This window comes from Nicotiana tabacum, chromosome 6, assembly GCF_000715075.1.
Source record: "Nicotiana tabacum cultivar K326 chromosome 6, ASM71507v2, whole genome shotgun sequence".
Lineage (NCBI taxonomy): Eukaryota > Viridiplantae > Streptophyta > Magnoliopsida > Solanales > Solanaceae > Nicotiana > Nicotiana tabacum.
In genome coordinates, this window is record NC_134085.1 from 94140062 (window position 1) to 94157056 (window position 16995).

Consider the following 16995-nt stretch of genomic DNA (forward strand, 5'->3'; position numbering starts at 1 on the left):
CTCGCAATGCGAAAGGCCCATCGCATTTGCGAAGTGGCCTGGAATTCCCCTTGGTCACAAATGCGACAATCCGGTCACAAAAGCGACTTCGCAATTGCGATACTTAGTCGCAAATGCGACAACAACAGATTTCTGAGGGGTTCGCAATTGCGACATCTAAGACCAGTTAATTAACACTTAGACGCATTTTCAGTCATTTTTCACCTCTTCTCAAAACATAAACTCTCTTGGGCGATTTTCCAAAAAAACTTTCTTCTCCAAATCAATTGTAAGTCGTTTCTAACTCGTTTTCTTCAATCTTTAACATCTTTTCACATGATCTCAACTCAAAATCAAAGGTTTTTATGGGGGAAATTGGGTATTTTGGATATAACCTAGGTTTTTCAAATTTAAGGGATTTGGACCTTGATTTGAGGTCCGATTTAATAAATTATATATTTGGGTTCGTGGGGGAATGGGTAATCGGGTTTTAGTTCGAACCTCGGGTTTTGACCATGTGGGCCCGGGGGCAATTTTTGACTTTTTGGGAAAAACATTAGGAAACTTATTTTCATGCATTAGAATTGATTCATTTAGCATTTATTGATGTAATTAAGTAACTTGTGGCTAGATACGAGCGAATTATTAGTGGAATCAAGAGGTAAAGTGATAGTTGAGACTTGAATTGTGTTCGTGGAATCGAGGTAATTGTTTGGTCTAACCTTAGCTTGAGGAATTAGGAGTTGTGTACTATTTGCTACGTGTTATTTGTTGAGTACGACGTATAGGTATGGTGACGAGTATCTATATGTTGGTGTCAAGCATGCCCGTGAGTCTTATATTATGATTATTATGACTTCGTTTGTATTATTCATGCCTTTTGTGATGATTTCTATTGTTGAGTAAAGTTTGTGGAAGTAATAGTGATATTTGAGTATTGAAGAGCATTGGCTCAAGTCGTATAATGAATTGTGGAAGTATAATTGGCATTTGAACCTTATAGAGCATTGGCTCAAGTTGTGAAGTAAAAGTGAAAAAAAGAGAAGAGAATTATTATATTGTCTCCCTTGCCGGGATGTTGATGCTTTTGATATTATTCCCTTGCCGGGATTTTATTGCAATTTTATTCATTTCCTTGCCTTATTGCTTGTGATTGTTGTTTGGGCGAGGAAGAGTGTTAAAGCACGAAGGGTGATGCCGTGTATTGTTTTGGTGGGAGAGTGTTAAAGCACGAAGGGTGATGCCGTGTATGATTTGTGAGGAAGAGTGTAAAGCACGAAGGGTAATGTCGTGCCGCACGATGTACAATTCCGTGCCGATTATATTGATGCTATGGTGAGGACGAGAGTAAAAGCACGAAGGGTGATGCCGCGCAGTTTATATTGATTCGTATGGTGAGGACGAGGGTAAAAGCACGAAGGGTGATGCCGTGCACTTGTTTGATTCCTGGTTCTTGTTGAAAATTTAGATATGGTGTTCCTCGTATTTACTTGTTGCCTTCTTATTCTTAATTGATGTTTCCCCCGCAACATATTTCCCCCTCCTATTATTAACTGTACATTTCGGTTTCTACTTTCCGCTGTATATGATTTAACTGCACAGGTTTGTTCGGTAGTCTGGTCCTAGCCTCGTCACTACTTCGCCGAGGTTAGGCTAGGCACTTACCAGCACATGGGTCGGTTGTGCTGATACTACACTCTGCACTATGTACTGATCCCGGCGTTGCAGCTTTTGGACCTTAGCTTGGGTGGCTGCCTTCAGTCAACACGGAGATCCAAGGTAGTCCTGCAGGCATCCGCAGGCCCTGGCGTCTCCCTCTATCCCTTCATCCTGTTTCATTTATGTATTTCAGAAACAGTGTATTACTTATTTTTCAGACTTTGTTTGTAGTATTCCTAGACCGTCTGTAAAGTGTGACACCAGTTCTGGGTAGTCTTTGTTTAAGAGATTGTATCAGACATATAAAAATGGTTTTATGGTTTCTTCCGCTTGTTTAAATTCTGTTGTTTACAAACTATTGTTTCATAATTGTTGAACGATTAAAAATGGAAAAACAGATAAATTGTTCAAACGTTTGGCTTGCCTAGCTTTCATTAGTAGGTGCTATCACGACTCCCAAAGGTGGAAAATTCGGGTCGTGATAGGTCCTTGTCAAGTGGTTAAACTCAGCTTCTGAAGACATCACTTGGGAAGATTTACATGATTTCCAGTTCAGATTTCCTATTTTCAATCCTTGAGGACAAGGATTTTTGAAGGGGAGGGTAGTTGTTATGATCCAATTATATTTGGAATTACATTCTTTGTATTTTTCATTTGCACATTTATTTCCCCTATTTCCAGCTGAAAGTTGGTTATAACAGTTAGGCACGTGGAAAGCACATGACCCCAGATTTCCTTAATCTAGTTGGATTAATTCCCATATGTAAGCATCGAATTAGTGATTTAAGGCAATAATATCTTCTTCCTTATGTGTCTTAACTCATACCTCAATTGTTCAAGAGCAATTCTTCTAATTTGTTCTTTAGATCTCTCGGTTCTTTTTTCAATTATGAAGATCGTACCAAGACCACAATATTAATCATAAGAATGATTTTGTTTTAGTGAAACCTGCATACAAGCGTGATGGAATACAAATCATGGATGTGAACCTTTCCCCACCACCCATCATCTTAGGCTTCATTTTAATTCAATATTATGGGATTCCAATTCAATAATTAATTTCTCCAATTTATTATGTAATTTTATTTGAGTTGAGAAAATAATTGTGGGAAAAAGAAAACAAGAGAACAAACAAGATAATGCACAGCGCATGAGAAGCAGGTGAAGGGTGAATTACTATATACTTCCTTTATTTTATTTTGACATGGAATTTAAGAAAAATAGATTTTTGAAACCCGTGGTTTAGACGAGCCATTATATTTTTCTTGGCTATAAAATCATAAAAATGACGAGTTTCACGGAATGTGATTGTTTGTGGAAGACAGCCTAAAAAGTTCACGAAGTCAATTGTTGCTTTACAGAAAGTTGTCAACCATGAATTAACCGATTTTATCTTTGTTTTCGCTGGTAGAATTTGCTACAGAATTATAACTTTCTTCCAACCCACGTATAAACTACAAGAAACCCAATCAACCAAAATAAGACGGTGGATTGAGCTACGATTACAAACCCCTCAAGTAGTTCCCTTGATTAGCTGCATCGGTAGTGATAGAAGATATGTAATAACTCCTATTACGCAAAATTACTTTTAAAAGAATACATTCATTTAGTTTGATTACTACATCCAACAATCACTAAATAAACGCGAAGATAAAACATTATAATTCTAAAAAGGAACAGACGAGTTAGTTCCACCGCCCATAGACAATTATCATAAAGCTCAATACAATCAGATTAGCTATGCTGTTAAAAAGAGAATGATAAGATACAATCAAGAATCTGCTGAATAAAAGCAACTGGGTATAACATAGGATGAAGACACGTCCGCGTAGGAAAAAAAAAAAACCAAATAGGATTCAACATAATTATACCCTCAAGAAAATGAATATGGAAACAATTACAAAACTGGAGAAGTAGCACCTTCACTGACCCCCAATAAATCAGTACAAGATGCAATAATGCATCTCTTTGGTCCTGAATAATAGAACTGCCCTCTTTCTGCCTAACTACAAACAAAAATAAAAGAAAAAATGCCTCTTCTAAAAGAATATTACAAAGGAGAAATCAACACCCTATGACACACAACAGAAAACAATTATTTTATCTTGAGCCTCCACTTGTTCCCATCAGCGGTCAACAACTGCAAGGTGAGTGAGAAAGAAACAAGGGTAACAACTCTAAACACAGAGCAAAAGACCCAGATAATCTGCCTGCCCGTGTGTAGTGTTTGTTTATACCAGTATGTTGAGCGCCATCAGATTAGTAGGAACCCATGGGTGGCATGCCAAATGGAGGCATGGGAGGCATTCCCATTCCACCCATAGGCGGGGGAGGAGCAAAACCACCTCCCATGCCTGCACCTCCCATGCCTGGCATTGGTGGAGCAGGTAAAGCCAATGGCAGTAGCTGTGCATACATATTCTGCAATCAATCAGTGAATAGGATTAGCAAAGCCTGGTTTGGACATCAACACATTAAGAGATGGTCAATTTTGCCACAAGGTGTACGTGTGTGCCGCTTGTCACAATATTACCATGATCCATGCAACTTAATTCATAAATTCCAGGCCAAAATAAGGAAATAAATTCAATTAGTTCCAACCATAGATAGGTTCTCTATGTACCTGCTGCTTAATAACATCCTTCTCTTCATTCTCTTTGGCTTTTGCTTCACTTTGAGCCTCAATCTTATCTTTTATTAGCTCATCGACCTTGCCAGTGTATTCACGGATAAACTGAGAGAGAGAGAGAGAGAGAGAAGTTAGTGATTGCTGATGGCAGTGTGGAACAAGATCTATAAGAAGCACTCCAATGGACGAAATCAAAAATGATTACAGGTTTAAAGATACTAGAAAGTAAAAGAGAAGAATATGATGGGAAAAAAATACTCTCAGACAGCTCTTAAGCCTCATAAACAAATAAAAAGGTTCATCCTAAGTCATCTTAATTTTTATAAAATTTCATAGAGCAACAGAACAAAGGATAAATGAAATAAGAGTATCTTGTGCGAGACAGGTCTAATCTTCAAAACAGCAGCAGACCCTCAACATTGGGGGTGTACTGGTTTAAGAATTTTCTTTTTTGGTCTAACAGTTCATGTGCGGAAAAACTTTTCCGAAAAGAATGCAGAGATAGACCAAACGATTTTGACATAAACTAAACCAGGGTGACTAATGAAAGTGACTCATCAGAACCTCGTGGAGAAGTTTATTATTTAAAGAGCATAGAAGTTCTGCCAAAGCAAATTTGAATTGCATCGCAGGCACAATATGTGTGCTTTAACCACACTGCCTACAACAACAAAAAATAAATTTTGCAGAACCAGTTGCTGTGAAATGCAGGCCTATCCAAAATTATAAGTCTCACAATAAATAGGTCTACCAGAGGAAAGGACTCAAAATCAAGCTGAGGCCTTTTCTTTTTCTTTTGATGGGATAACTGAGAAGGTTGTCTTTTTTATATAGCAGATATGCAAAAGCGCACACATACAAAATCAGAGTGGAGGTTCAGAGATTTACCTGTAACAGGTAAGGGAATGCAAAGTCGATCATATTATTCATCCAGGCAAGCTCAAGGGCAACATCTGGGCGAATCAAATCATAACAAACAAACAGGCATGATGCGAAGCATTCTTTCTTTCCCTGCAAAAACAAGTACCAGTGGTTAGAAGCTCGATTTCATTTCTCCCAAAGGCTTTCTTATACAAAGATAAAGAGTAAACAAATAGAATAAAAGTCAAATGAAAAAAATATAAAGTAAGACGCTTCAGAATTTTCTAGTGTCTAGTACATTAGAATTTATACTAGCATTAACCAATGCACAGGTTACGAGAATCCAAGGTATCGGAATTTCTTGGACCAACAAACATCATTTCCACAAACTATTTTATTGCCTCCTTAATAATTCCTGTCCATAAATTTCCTTTTGTTTTCTTTTAAAAGGCAAAGCATGACATTCGAATATGCATATAGATTAATCAAAAAAAGTATGCATATGGCAACAAAAACTTTAAGCCGTATCTGCTAAAACGTTGAAGTGTACCAACTTTTTTTCTTTTTTACTGGGATATCTGTCGCCTTTAATTTTAGGGAGTGTGGAGGTGGGGGTGCTCTGACACCTGCAGATACCCAGTAAACCAAGACGGCCGGTTCCTACTCGCAAGTCACAATAATTTAATCATGAAACTGACATAGGTGACAGAGCAAGTAAATAACCTATTTTCTGCAATCACTGTGTTTACCTCTTCAGGGGCTTGGGCAGAAAGGGGGAGTGAACAGTAGGATAATTCTTAAAATTCAAACCACTATACCTGTTCAATAAAGTAAACAAGCAACTCCTCTGCAAGTTCGCGATCTCCAGATTGTGAGGCTGTCTCCATGGCATCTTTGTAGAGATTATCTTTCTTTGACAGAGCAATGGATTGCTTCCACCTACCAGCTTTCTTATAGATATAGGCAGCAACACGCCGCATCTCGAGAAGCTCATGTTTCTCTATCTGCTTAAAACAAAAGAAAAGCGGAAAAAGTTATGAGACATCTTATGAACACAGAGAGAGAACTTAGAAGAACTAGCCTCCACCTTCTGTGCAAGACCAATTTGATCGAAGTTATCATGCAAATCAGTTGATTCACGTAGTCTATCATAGTCTTCTTCCTCAACATAAATTTCGTTAAGGGCCTCATTCACTGCAGAAACGTTGTTGCTCTGAACAGCAATCATGTAAGGCTTGACTAGGCGAAGGTGACCAGCCTGATGTCAACCCAACAGAAAAAACAACAGATGATTTACAAAGAAGTATGCATATCACAATCTAATCCAAACATTTCTTGCAAGAAATGAGGTTTTGGTTATAAGCAAAGACCTTTCTCATTATGTCCACTACGCGTGTATGATCCACTCTAAGTGCAAGAACATTTAGCATATCATTAATGAGATCCGGATGCTCTTTCAAATAGAAGTGAACGGCCTTGTAATAAAGCTCCACATTAGCAACTTTGACAACAATGTCTTTGAACTGCATATGATCCCAGGCATCTGGAGAATGATTCATGACAGTAGTGGCAGCATTATCAAATTCATCATATTGGATGTACAAATATGTGAGTTCCTTCCAGTGTTGCTGCTCATCACAGGCACGAATAAGCTTGGGAATGTTGAGTCTGGTGGAGAATAATTTAATGTGTTCCATGAGCTTCTCGTGACGGTATCTGGCATACAAAACACCAAGTTCTGTGAAGATACCCATATGTGCACGCTCCAAACCCAGCCCACTCTCCATAAGAGAGATTAATTCATTGAAACATCCTCTATTTTGGTAATATTCACTAACTTCCTCCAAGTCATCTACCTGCAAAAGTAAAAGGATATACATATCATGAGCAGCCAGAAGATCTCCTTAGATGCAAATGAAGACAGGCAGAAGTGCAAGCAATGTCTGCTCGATAATAACCCGTACAGCAAAAAGTTAAGATACCTGCACGATAATGCTAAGCCCACAAATTTGAGCCAAACGGAACTCCTCAGCATCAACACAAGCAAAGCAGACATCTTTCCATGTCTTAGCACTATTTGCCTTGCGTGCTGCATCGACAGCACCTTGAAATTGATTTAACTTCACAAGCGTGCTCGCCAACTTGGCCCAGTTAGAAATGAAAGCGAAAATGATCTTTGCAGCCTCATATAAGCCTTCATCAAACAGCTTATCACCAACATTCGGTAGATTAGCAACATTTGGCATGAGAATAAATTCTTCAATATCACCCAATCGATCAATTTTAGCATATGCATAAATGAGTTCACTATCAACTTTGGGCTCTTTTGTCTTCTGCCTTACCATCAGCAAATACTTAACCAAGTCATGGTAAACATCTGCATCCTCTACAGCATGAATTACATCCAAAAAGTGGGTGGCGTCATCTGCACGAATAAATGACTCAATAGCATCGCTCACTAATCCTTCTCTCAGTTGAGCTTTAGCCACCTGGCTCCAAACAGCATCTTCTTCAACTCGGAATGCAAACTCCACAGCCCGATTAATATCACGAATGTTGTCAAGCAGAACATTAACAGCCTGGACATTCAGATTGAACTTCTTGAAGATAGCAAAAGCTTCTTCATAAAGTTGGGCTTCTACAGCAACCTCCCCTACTGCAGGTCCATCAAAATTATCAAGCCTATTGATATAGTCCATTACTCTGGATGGATCAGCTTTGATGGCTGTCAGGATAAGCAAATTCTGCAAATTAAAGTTCCCACTGAATGCAGAGTTCTGGAGCACAATCTTTTCAAGAAGCTCAATCAGTTCATGAGGAAGATCAGCAGTCATGAAAGCTTTAACAGCAGCAGAAACTTGCTCAGGGCTCTTGCTTTCAGGCAGAGCAGTGGAAACAACTTGATCAATAAGCTGCCTTCTAAACTCATTTTCGGGATTAAGAACTTTCTCCCAAAGATCACCATCCATCCTCTCAACCACATACCTGAAAACATTATAATATGATGGTTTACTCACCAATAGACTTCTGATAAACCAGCTAATATCGCAAACCTAACGAGTGACTAACCTCGCCTGAAGTTTGAACAAAGAGTTCTTGTTTGTCACATTAATGAGTTCATCATCACATTGCCCTCTCCTATATGCAACAACAGCTAGGGTAGGATCGCGCTTCTCACAATATTTACCCACAACGCGCGAGTCATAGTATGGATTGGTTGTGAGGAAATGCTCTGGGTTGTTATTGCTATCGATGATAATCTTTCCCAGAGCATTGTGTACATGCACATCTTGACTTCCTTCACTTACAAGATGCTCCAAGAACTGTGTCAGCAAGCGGAGTCGATTCCTGAAAACCAAGAGGATAAAAAGTTTAACACATGACTGCAAACATTTTTGGATCAATTCTACAGGGATAAAGAAAGACCTCTTTTCACATTCTTCCACCAAGGGCTCAACTGGAAGCAAAGAACGCACAGACAGGATCAATCCCTTAATGAAGTCCTCAGGACACTCATCATCTAAAAGCTGCCCTACAACTAAAGGAGCATTTCCTGGATTGACCTATTCCACAAAAGATAAAAGCCTGTCATTCCCACTTGCAAATACTTCCATAAAACAAGTATTACACAGAAACCATACGAACCTTCTGGACATAACCTTCAATATACCGTAGCATATTGTTGGTATAGAGATAGTGTGTGAGATTGGGAACAAAACCAAAGCGGTCACAAACATTAATCAGAGGCCGAGCATCAGGAAGTTTGGCTTCCATCAAGAAGTTCTTTGTCTTTTCTGCGTTATAGAAGTTTGATTCTCTTGTGACACGCTCAACCTCCTTGATTTGTCCAGTTCTGGCAGCTGCCTCAATATATTTAAAGTGGATATCAGGATCCTCACTGCACAAGACCCAAAAAATCAATGATTAATTAATAATTATAATTAGGCTGTCAAAATGACAAAAAGATAGCTTGAGTATGCACCTGGAACTCAAATATGATCCAAGGAAGAAATATAACCCCTCATAAGATTTAAATTGCTCAAAAAGCTTTATGCAAGCATCAACACCCAACTGCTCACAGTACTCTTTTGCAACCTGCAATACTCATAATCAGCTAAGCTGCCATTATTGATTATTGTGGAATACTACCAAGAAATTCCGCTGCTTGAATTTATGCAAGCATTATAGGTGAGAGTACATGATAAATTCCAGCAAAAGGTCTCTTCTGCAATGACACACCATAACCAGTACCTGAACAATTATTTGAAGGTTCCCTTTGATATTGATAACAAGGAGGTCTTTCATGCATTCCAGTGCCCATTCACGTGAAACAGTCCCAAAGAACTCAACCAAGGCCTGAAAGGAACGGCATTAATCAGTATAAGTCAGATAAACTCCTAAAGAAAAGGTAAATACGATCTATAGATTTTTCCAACCTGAGGCTCAATTGCATGTGTATTCACAATAACACGCTTGATATCAGGCAGTTCAGAATAGTGCTGCAGAAACAACAAATAGATTATTCTGACTTAGCTGTGGTATCTTGGGAATAGTTAAGGAAGAAATGCTGATAATGATTCAACCTGCAGAGCCCGCATGTAAAGACCACCTTTCTCGCAAAGTTGAGCAATACGAGGTCGATCATAATGACTGAACATCCCATTTGCTAATATAGCATCAGCAACATTCGGGAAAGTCACAAGGTTGATTTCCAAGACCTGAGTAGAAGAAAAAGTTACGATTCAAAAGCAGAAGAGATTAACAAACAAAGCTTCCTAATGAAAACAGTAAAGAAACCTTAGTCTGCAGAAAGCCATGCTCTGGAAGGTTAGGTTTCAGAACATCCAGTAAAAATGCTGTTGCCTCACGGATCATGTTCCTCTATTAACAAAAGCAGAAAGAAAGAGACAATCCCTTATCAGCTGTGAACTGCATCCCACAGAAGAAGACAGCAAGCTTTCTAATGCACATAGACTTTAAAGCACTTAAGAAAGGATAAATTTGTAATAAATTGTCTGCTTGACAGTCTACAAGCTATTTGACATCATTATGAGTCAATTAACCTGAAGAAATAGATCGGTGATAGTGTTGTAATCAACAGGACAACCGCCCTCCATTTGGGACATCATGAGCGCAAAGTTAACAGCTCCCTGCACAAACGCACAAATTGTTCAACTTCATCAAAATTAGCACCATGTCGGATTTACAAGTGCTCATTTTCTCTTCGCCACAGAAAAGGCAACTTTCTAAACTGAGTACAATATCTCAAAGTGACATCATTAGATGCACAATTCTTGTAGCAAAATCTCCTCAAAAAAGAAAACCAAATTTGAGGCTGCATCATACAGTCAAAGATATTAACATCCAAATACTGAAGAATAAATCTGGTAAAATCTACAAAATGAAGGCAGTAGATATGGATGAGATAAGATAACATTATGAGTTATTGAACTATTCTCAGCATACCTGGGGATCAGATCGCATAATGGTTTGAAGAAGGAACAAGTAGTCAGGTGTATATCCAACCTGTATCAACCAAAAAAACCATTTTAAATATCCAACGTTGAATTCAGTTATACCAGACAGGTTTGAACCATCTAAACATCGAAGCTCAGACAAGCACCAAAAAAGAAGAAAAACAAATTAAAAAATTCAAACGGAGAAAAAGAAAGACACAAAACAGTCATCCACACGACCACACAAATGAGCCACTCACCTGCTTGGAATATATCAGAATTTTGTCGAATTCCTTGCGCTCAGCAAAAGCAGCAACAACTTTCGGAGTCGCTCTTGCTTTGATATATATTTTCAGGGCAAGGTCATTATCAACAGTCTAATAAAATTAACGAGTGCAATCAGTAACTAGAGCAATAGACTACTTGCAAAAGCAAAAGCAAATAAGGTGGCGAACAAGCAAATAAAGAATTTCAAATTCAAAATTTAACCTTCACAAGATCCCCGAGTTCCTCACTACACTCCAGCTTATCCTCGGCCAACCAGTTCTCCAACAGGTTTTTCTTGTTCTGGTTGACAACAAGACGCGACAGTTCTAATGATTCAAAAGCGTTTAGCTTCCCTTTTGTTAAAAGTGTCCCAAAGTACTGCAATAGCGGAGGCGTTTGCCCTGCTTGAACAGGAACACTCTGCAAAAAAGACCAATTACAAAACTAAGTGAATAAATATTTGACTACCTTTTGCAGAATAACAGACGAATATTCAGACTCTTTCACGGACTGTGGAGTGATAAAAATCCTGAGAGTAAAACATGTTTCCGGTGTCATAACCAATACCTGAAATTTGGCAACAGTGTCAGGTGTACGGAGTATGCCTTGTGGTGATTCCGCTGCAAGCTCGGCAGCTTCTTTGTACTTTGTCTGGGCAAACAACTCTTGAAACCGCTGGACAACCTGAGGAAATATAAATGTAATAGATTGAGATCATTATAGAGAAAGACATCATCTCAGATTATCAACATGTTGAATCAATAAGATCAAACTGCTGATGATATCCACAACAATCAATGATTCCATTTTAGTATATTGTCCTCGGAGAAGGAAACGCAGATAGGATAGCAAAACCAATGGTGCACCGTATAATAAGAAAAGATTGGGTAGATTTCCATAGGAAGTTGACAATATGATATCAACTTACCAAATTCTCAGCTCCAGGAAGGTTTCCTCTCTTGGCAAGATTAACAGCAAGCTCCAGATTATTCAACTGGAATATGATGTGTACAAAATTTATATACTGGTTTATACAAACTAGAAAGAAATCTCCAAATAAAATGCTAATGATATATTATAATAAAAGAGTAAACAAAATTGACATACTTGACCACTGACAAAAGGTACTAGAGTTGCTTCATTTACTGTGGCGAGCAACACTTGACCTCGTCTGTTGATGGCATAGAAACCACCAATAGATGAAGCTTCTGCTGTCAGAAAAATAGGATCCGGGCTGATCCTATTCCTGTACACTGCAGTAGCTGTTTCGAGGTCATAGACAAAGAGAAGCCCAAGCTTTGTGATGACATAAATTAAACTGTATTTATGAGATATCTGCCAAAATAACAAAGAACCATGTTACAGGAAACTGAATAGGGCAAAATGCAGAAAGACAAAATAAAGTGACAACAGAGCCACACAGGGAAGGCAAGAAATACCTGCATGGCAACTGGGAAATCATCAGCAAAATCTGGAGGAAAGAATAGATCTGCCTGTTTCTTCGTAAAAGATGGTTTCCCTGCAAGCATTTAACACAGTACGAAAACTTATGAGAATCACATTAGGCATTTTTCTCACAACAATTTTACTAAAAGAACTCCAAGATTAAACTTCTGGAGAAAGGAAGAGAAGAGCAGTGTAGTGACCTGGCTGGGCTCCAAGCTCAATGACATGCAACTTTGATGTGACTTGTCCAGCGTTCGAGGATTTTGTGGCAAAAGAAATGAGTATAGAATCCCTATCATTTCCAGGAACCTGAATAAAGCATGCAACAGTCAGGTTGGAAACATAAAATCAAGAACAGTGTAACACATCAAAAGAATGGAGGCGCTTTTCTCACCCTGAATGTGGCAAATGCTGCAGCATGTGCCTCGAGAGCTTGACTTCGTTGCTGATCCACTGAAAATAATTGCATGTTCCCTTTGACCAGTTGGGGCCTCTATTAACAGAAAGACAGCAGAATAGTCAAATAAAGAAGTGCATGTTCCTTGTACATTAAACATATGAGAAATCATCAGAAACGTAACAAACACAAACAGGGTTCTACCAATCTTTAAGCTTAAGGTTTTTTTTATCTGATACCACCGAACATCCAAATAGCAAAAATAGTTGCAGTATACTGGCATTTCAATGCAATACACAATCCAAAGATTGAAAAGTACATGGAAAAAGCATTTTACAGCAATAGGATGTAGACAGAGCAATCACAGAGATAAAAGAAGCTGACAAGCCCTGCACAAGCTTTCCCAGTTTCCCCAATGACATTGAAAAGGCTGCTTGGGAAGTTGAGAAGGACTGTTTTAAAAAATATAGGACACCAAGACTGATTTTTCATTAGCATATAAACATTACACACCTCTGGTGAACCTGGGGCGATACCAATCAAAACCAACCATTTCTCTGAAGGATCACATCGGTAGTTAATTATTTGGTTGTTGGCTAAATTGGCTGTTCTATCAAACATCTTTACAGGCTCAGAATCCCCTGCACAAAGACAAGTGGGAATTATAAAGGGCAGACAACCATCCACCAGCTCAGCTTCAAAAAGTGACCAAGAAATTACTACCAACAGAAATAAAGCTTAACCAGGCAAAAAGAAGAAGAAAAGGTTGTAATGTGAAAAAGAAAACTACCCTACCTTCAATTGGCCAATGATAGACTGATGTTTGTGTAACAAGACCTAACATCTTCGTAGTAATCCACTTCCAGAAAACAACCTATAGTACACATTTGGTCATTATATGGCTGAGCAGTGCATCACATGATCCATGGCTGTGGGCACTAAATAATGCATAAACCAAATAAAAAATAAATACATAAAGCCAGTACCTGCTCAGGCATCTGATATGATTTCATTTTCTGCTTTGCCTCAATATTGAAAATCTGCAAGTGATCTTGACTAGTTCCTGGGACTTGAGCTTCAAGAGATAACAGAGGATTGTATCATAGGGTGGTCCTTATATTTTTTTAACAAGGCAGATGAAGAGCAGTTTGTTAAGCTTTAAAAAAATATTTTCTAACTCACTTATGATATGAATGTAGATGAAGGAAAACAAATTTTCCCCTGTATTATTCACTGATACTCTATTTAATTTAACAATTATTTTGATGAAAAATTAATAATTTATAAAAGAAATCCATCATTTTGTGTAAGAGAACGAATGAAAGAGTAAAATTGACCTAGCCAAACTACAATGTGCTGGTCCTAATAAAGAACTCCAAAAACATACACCAGGATGTCCCTGGAAGGGGAATTCTGTAAGCAACAACTCGCTAATAACAGAACATGTAGCGGAGACAACGATAAGTTCCACTATTGTAGAAAATACAATGAAGATGCAATTAGAAACCACACGTTCTAGATAAGATAAGAAATGCATCAACCATTAGCAGCAGGGTAACAGATTGAAAGTGTATCAACACTCAAGTGATATAAGGTGTTATGAGAGAAAGGGACTAAAATGTACGATTATGGAACACCTTCTTCAATTGCCAGCTTCCCCAGTAAACTTGAGAATGGCCACCAATTAGTTCCTATTGTTTCCCTAACTCCAATCAAAAAGTGTGTGATATCCACAAGGATCTCCCCAAGGAGGAGATCACGACACGCAATACAGTCAAAACCCAATCAACCTCCTTGATCCATCCCCTATTTCGCACTTAGATTGCTAAAAGCTTCACATGTGCATTTTACACTATGATTGCTAACCCCTTCTACTTTTTGCTAGTTTCAAAGTTCTTTAGTATATCAGGAAAGTGGTGAAGAGAGAATGCTTAGTTGCTCGAAAGCGAGTAAGCCAACAAACTCTAAAGCCAATAAATAAAAATATCATTGGCAATTCAGGAATTGTTATCAAAATCGTTTAAAAGTCAGTAACTTGAACCAGTATGAGAACCCATCCATGAGAATTTAATACTTGTAGCTAAGAATCCATACCTTTTAGAGCCAAAATTCTAGAATTAGGATTCATAAGAGCAGAATCGGCGGTAATTGGACGCCTCAAAGGTTGCATTGGCATGTTCATATCAATAATCACCACACTATTCTGAGGCGCCGTCTCTCTTACGCATATATACTTATCCGATTCCATGGTAACATTCGTGAACGTGATGAACTGCGGGTTCACCCCTATACTTTGCAACTGCGCAACATAATACGAAATTCAATCCAGTATAACAAAATCAATAGCATACTCTCTATACAGATCTGGCAATATAATTACGTATGAAAGATCTAACTAACAGTCCACACATGCTAACCTATCAATACACTAATAACAATAGCGAATCAATGTGACTCAAAACAGTACATAATCGAGGCTCAAGTAATTATACCGTGAGGGCCTCTTTCATGGTGATCGGAGCGTTAGCAGCCGCCATGATGGGCGAGATCAAAGATAATGGATCGGAGCTCCGGATCTGTGATTAAATTGCGAAATCAAATGGGCGATTTGGTGGGGAGTCCAAACGCCAGAGAGATCTCAGACGAAGAAGAAACCCTCCAATACAGAGAGGAAACGAAGTGGGAGAGAGAGATACACAGTTCTTCTGAAGAGAAGAGAGAGAACTGATGCTAGAAATGTATATGGAATTTTTGGATTAGACAAAACTTAAATTGGTGAAGTCTCTTTTGAGTTGTAAACAGGAGTACACTTGTGTCTGAGATCCGAACTAATGATTAAATAACATTCTTTAGGTGACATTTGATAGTGTTATTAAAAGCCTTTTTTTCTGTACAAACCTAATTTTGAATAGATTCATTTACATCCAAAATTTTACTTGAAAATCAAACTTATTCTTCAATGTTGAACAATAATCATTTCATCCTTATATCAAAGTTAACTTTTTAAAATACTTATTTTACCCTTTACAATTTTATATCATTTTTTTTATTTTTCTTATTTTAATCTATATTATAGACTTACATATAGACAAATAAATATTATTTTTGAAATAAAAAAGAGTAAGAAATAGTAATCAAGCATAAAAGTTAATGGCATTCAATAATGAAATTTTTTTAAAAATACTCATATCAATAATCTTATTAATAGCAATCAAAACTCAATCTATTTACAAATTTAAAAATAAAAGAAAGTGAGAACTTTGTAATTTATGCAATGCATGTAATAAAAAAAGGTGAAAATTGAGTAAATTTTATAACAAATTCCTAAAATTTATCTATTTATACTTTACATAAATTTTATTTTTCAATCTACAAAAAATTCTATTAATAACAGTCAAAACTCAAAAATCTATATACATAATATAATAAAAAATAAGAGAAAAGTTGACTTAAAGTCTCTCTAAAACACGGAAAGACATACATTATATGCATACTTATTTAATACACGTAATATTAAAACAATAATCATAAAAGTACGATAGATTTTATAATAAATTTATAAACTAAATATTCTATTTATTATGTCAATGACCTTAATTAAGTTATATACTAAAAAAATATTATTTAAAATCATAGTTAAAAACATACTTAAAAATATAAACTATCAAATACGATATAAAAAGTTAATACATATATGGGGAATTGAAATCGTCAAGGATAAAATAGATATTGCATAAGATAAAAGGATGAGAGTGCCTATTGTTCAAAGTTAGAGGATGAGATTAATATTTAAAGTAAAATTGAGGGATGTAACTAATTTTCACCCTATTTTTGTAAAGAAATTTCTAAAAGAAATAATTATTTTGAATTCGGTTTTTTTTTCAAAACACAAAATTATAATGGGGAAACCCTTTACTTTACAATATTATAAATCACACCTCTACATTATCAATCCTAGTGTATATATAAACATTAAGTATATATTACAAAATATCATGTATTAAATTAAGAGGAATTTTCATAAATCACTATTGTTTAGAGCCTAGTAACTATAGTTTGCCTAATTACTATTTGTAGTTACAATTTAATTTTTACTAACTTGTATCACTTGTTTCAAATGCGCAACGAATACAGTCCATGTCAACTGTATTCGTTTGCGCAACGAATACAACGTGTATCAACTGTATTTATTAGCGCAACGAATACAACTAAGCGAAATACAGAAAAATAAAATATTATTGTTGAGAGTCGAACTCAAGACCTCCGCTAACTAAGCAGGCGCTCTAACCAACTGAGCAAGG

The 16995-nt window shown here is 37.1% G+C and overlaps 1 protein-coding gene across 2 annotated transcripts; it reads right to left on the reverse strand.

Moving 5' to 3' along the window:
* Window positions 1-3490: 3490 nt before the first annotated feature.
* On the reverse strand, window positions 3491-15540 carry LOC107826230 (clathrin heavy chain 1-like). Of its 2 annotated transcripts, XM_075254991.1 has the most exons (31): window positions 15187-15540; window positions 14789-14993; window positions 13681-13769; window positions 13490-13568; window positions 13208-13335; window positions 12692-12790; window positions 12498-12606; window positions 12291-12370; window positions 11959-12186; window positions 11780-11845; window positions 11419-11535; window positions 11074-11271; window positions 10845-10961; window positions 10595-10654; window positions 10192-10278; window positions 9926-10009; window positions 9712-9846; window positions 9565-9627; window positions 9380-9484; window positions 9111-9223; window positions 8774-9026; window positions 8555-8691; window positions 8198-8476; window positions 7111-8113; window positions 6499-6984; window positions 6216-6386; window positions 5947-6132; window positions 5156-5278; window positions 4262-4372; window positions 3876-4059; window positions 3491-3778 (listed from the first exon to the last, which is right to left on the reverse strand). In XM_075254991.1, exons 1-30 carry the CDS (start codon window positions 15229-15231, stop codon window positions 3898-3900), a joined length of 5118 nt encoding a protein of 1705 aa, XP_075111092.1. In that variant the 5' UTR covers window positions 15232-15540; the 3' UTR covers window positions 3491-3778; window positions 3876-3897. The 2 variants fall into 2 exon arrangements, with proteins under 2 accessions (XP_075111092.1, XP_016508675.1); XM_016653189.2 differs by having other exon boundaries at window positions 3491-4059.
* Window positions 15541-16995: the final 1455 nt, after the last annotated feature.

Bases quoted from the DNA above. Each gene is read 5' to 3' on its own strand.
- LOC107826230 (XM_075254991.1), bottom strand. From the start codon at position 15,231: ATGGCGGCTGCTAACGCTCCGATCACCATGAAAGAGGCCCTCACG. The intron at 13,569-13,680 runs GTACTGGCTTTA...TGTGTACTATAG, and splicing joins CATATCAGATGCCTGAGCAG to GTTGTTTTCTGGAAGTGGAT. The intron at 9,224-9,379 runs GTACTGGTTATG...TGAGTATTGCAG, and splicing joins ACCTTCAAATAATTGTTCAG to GTTGCAAAAGAGTACTGTGA.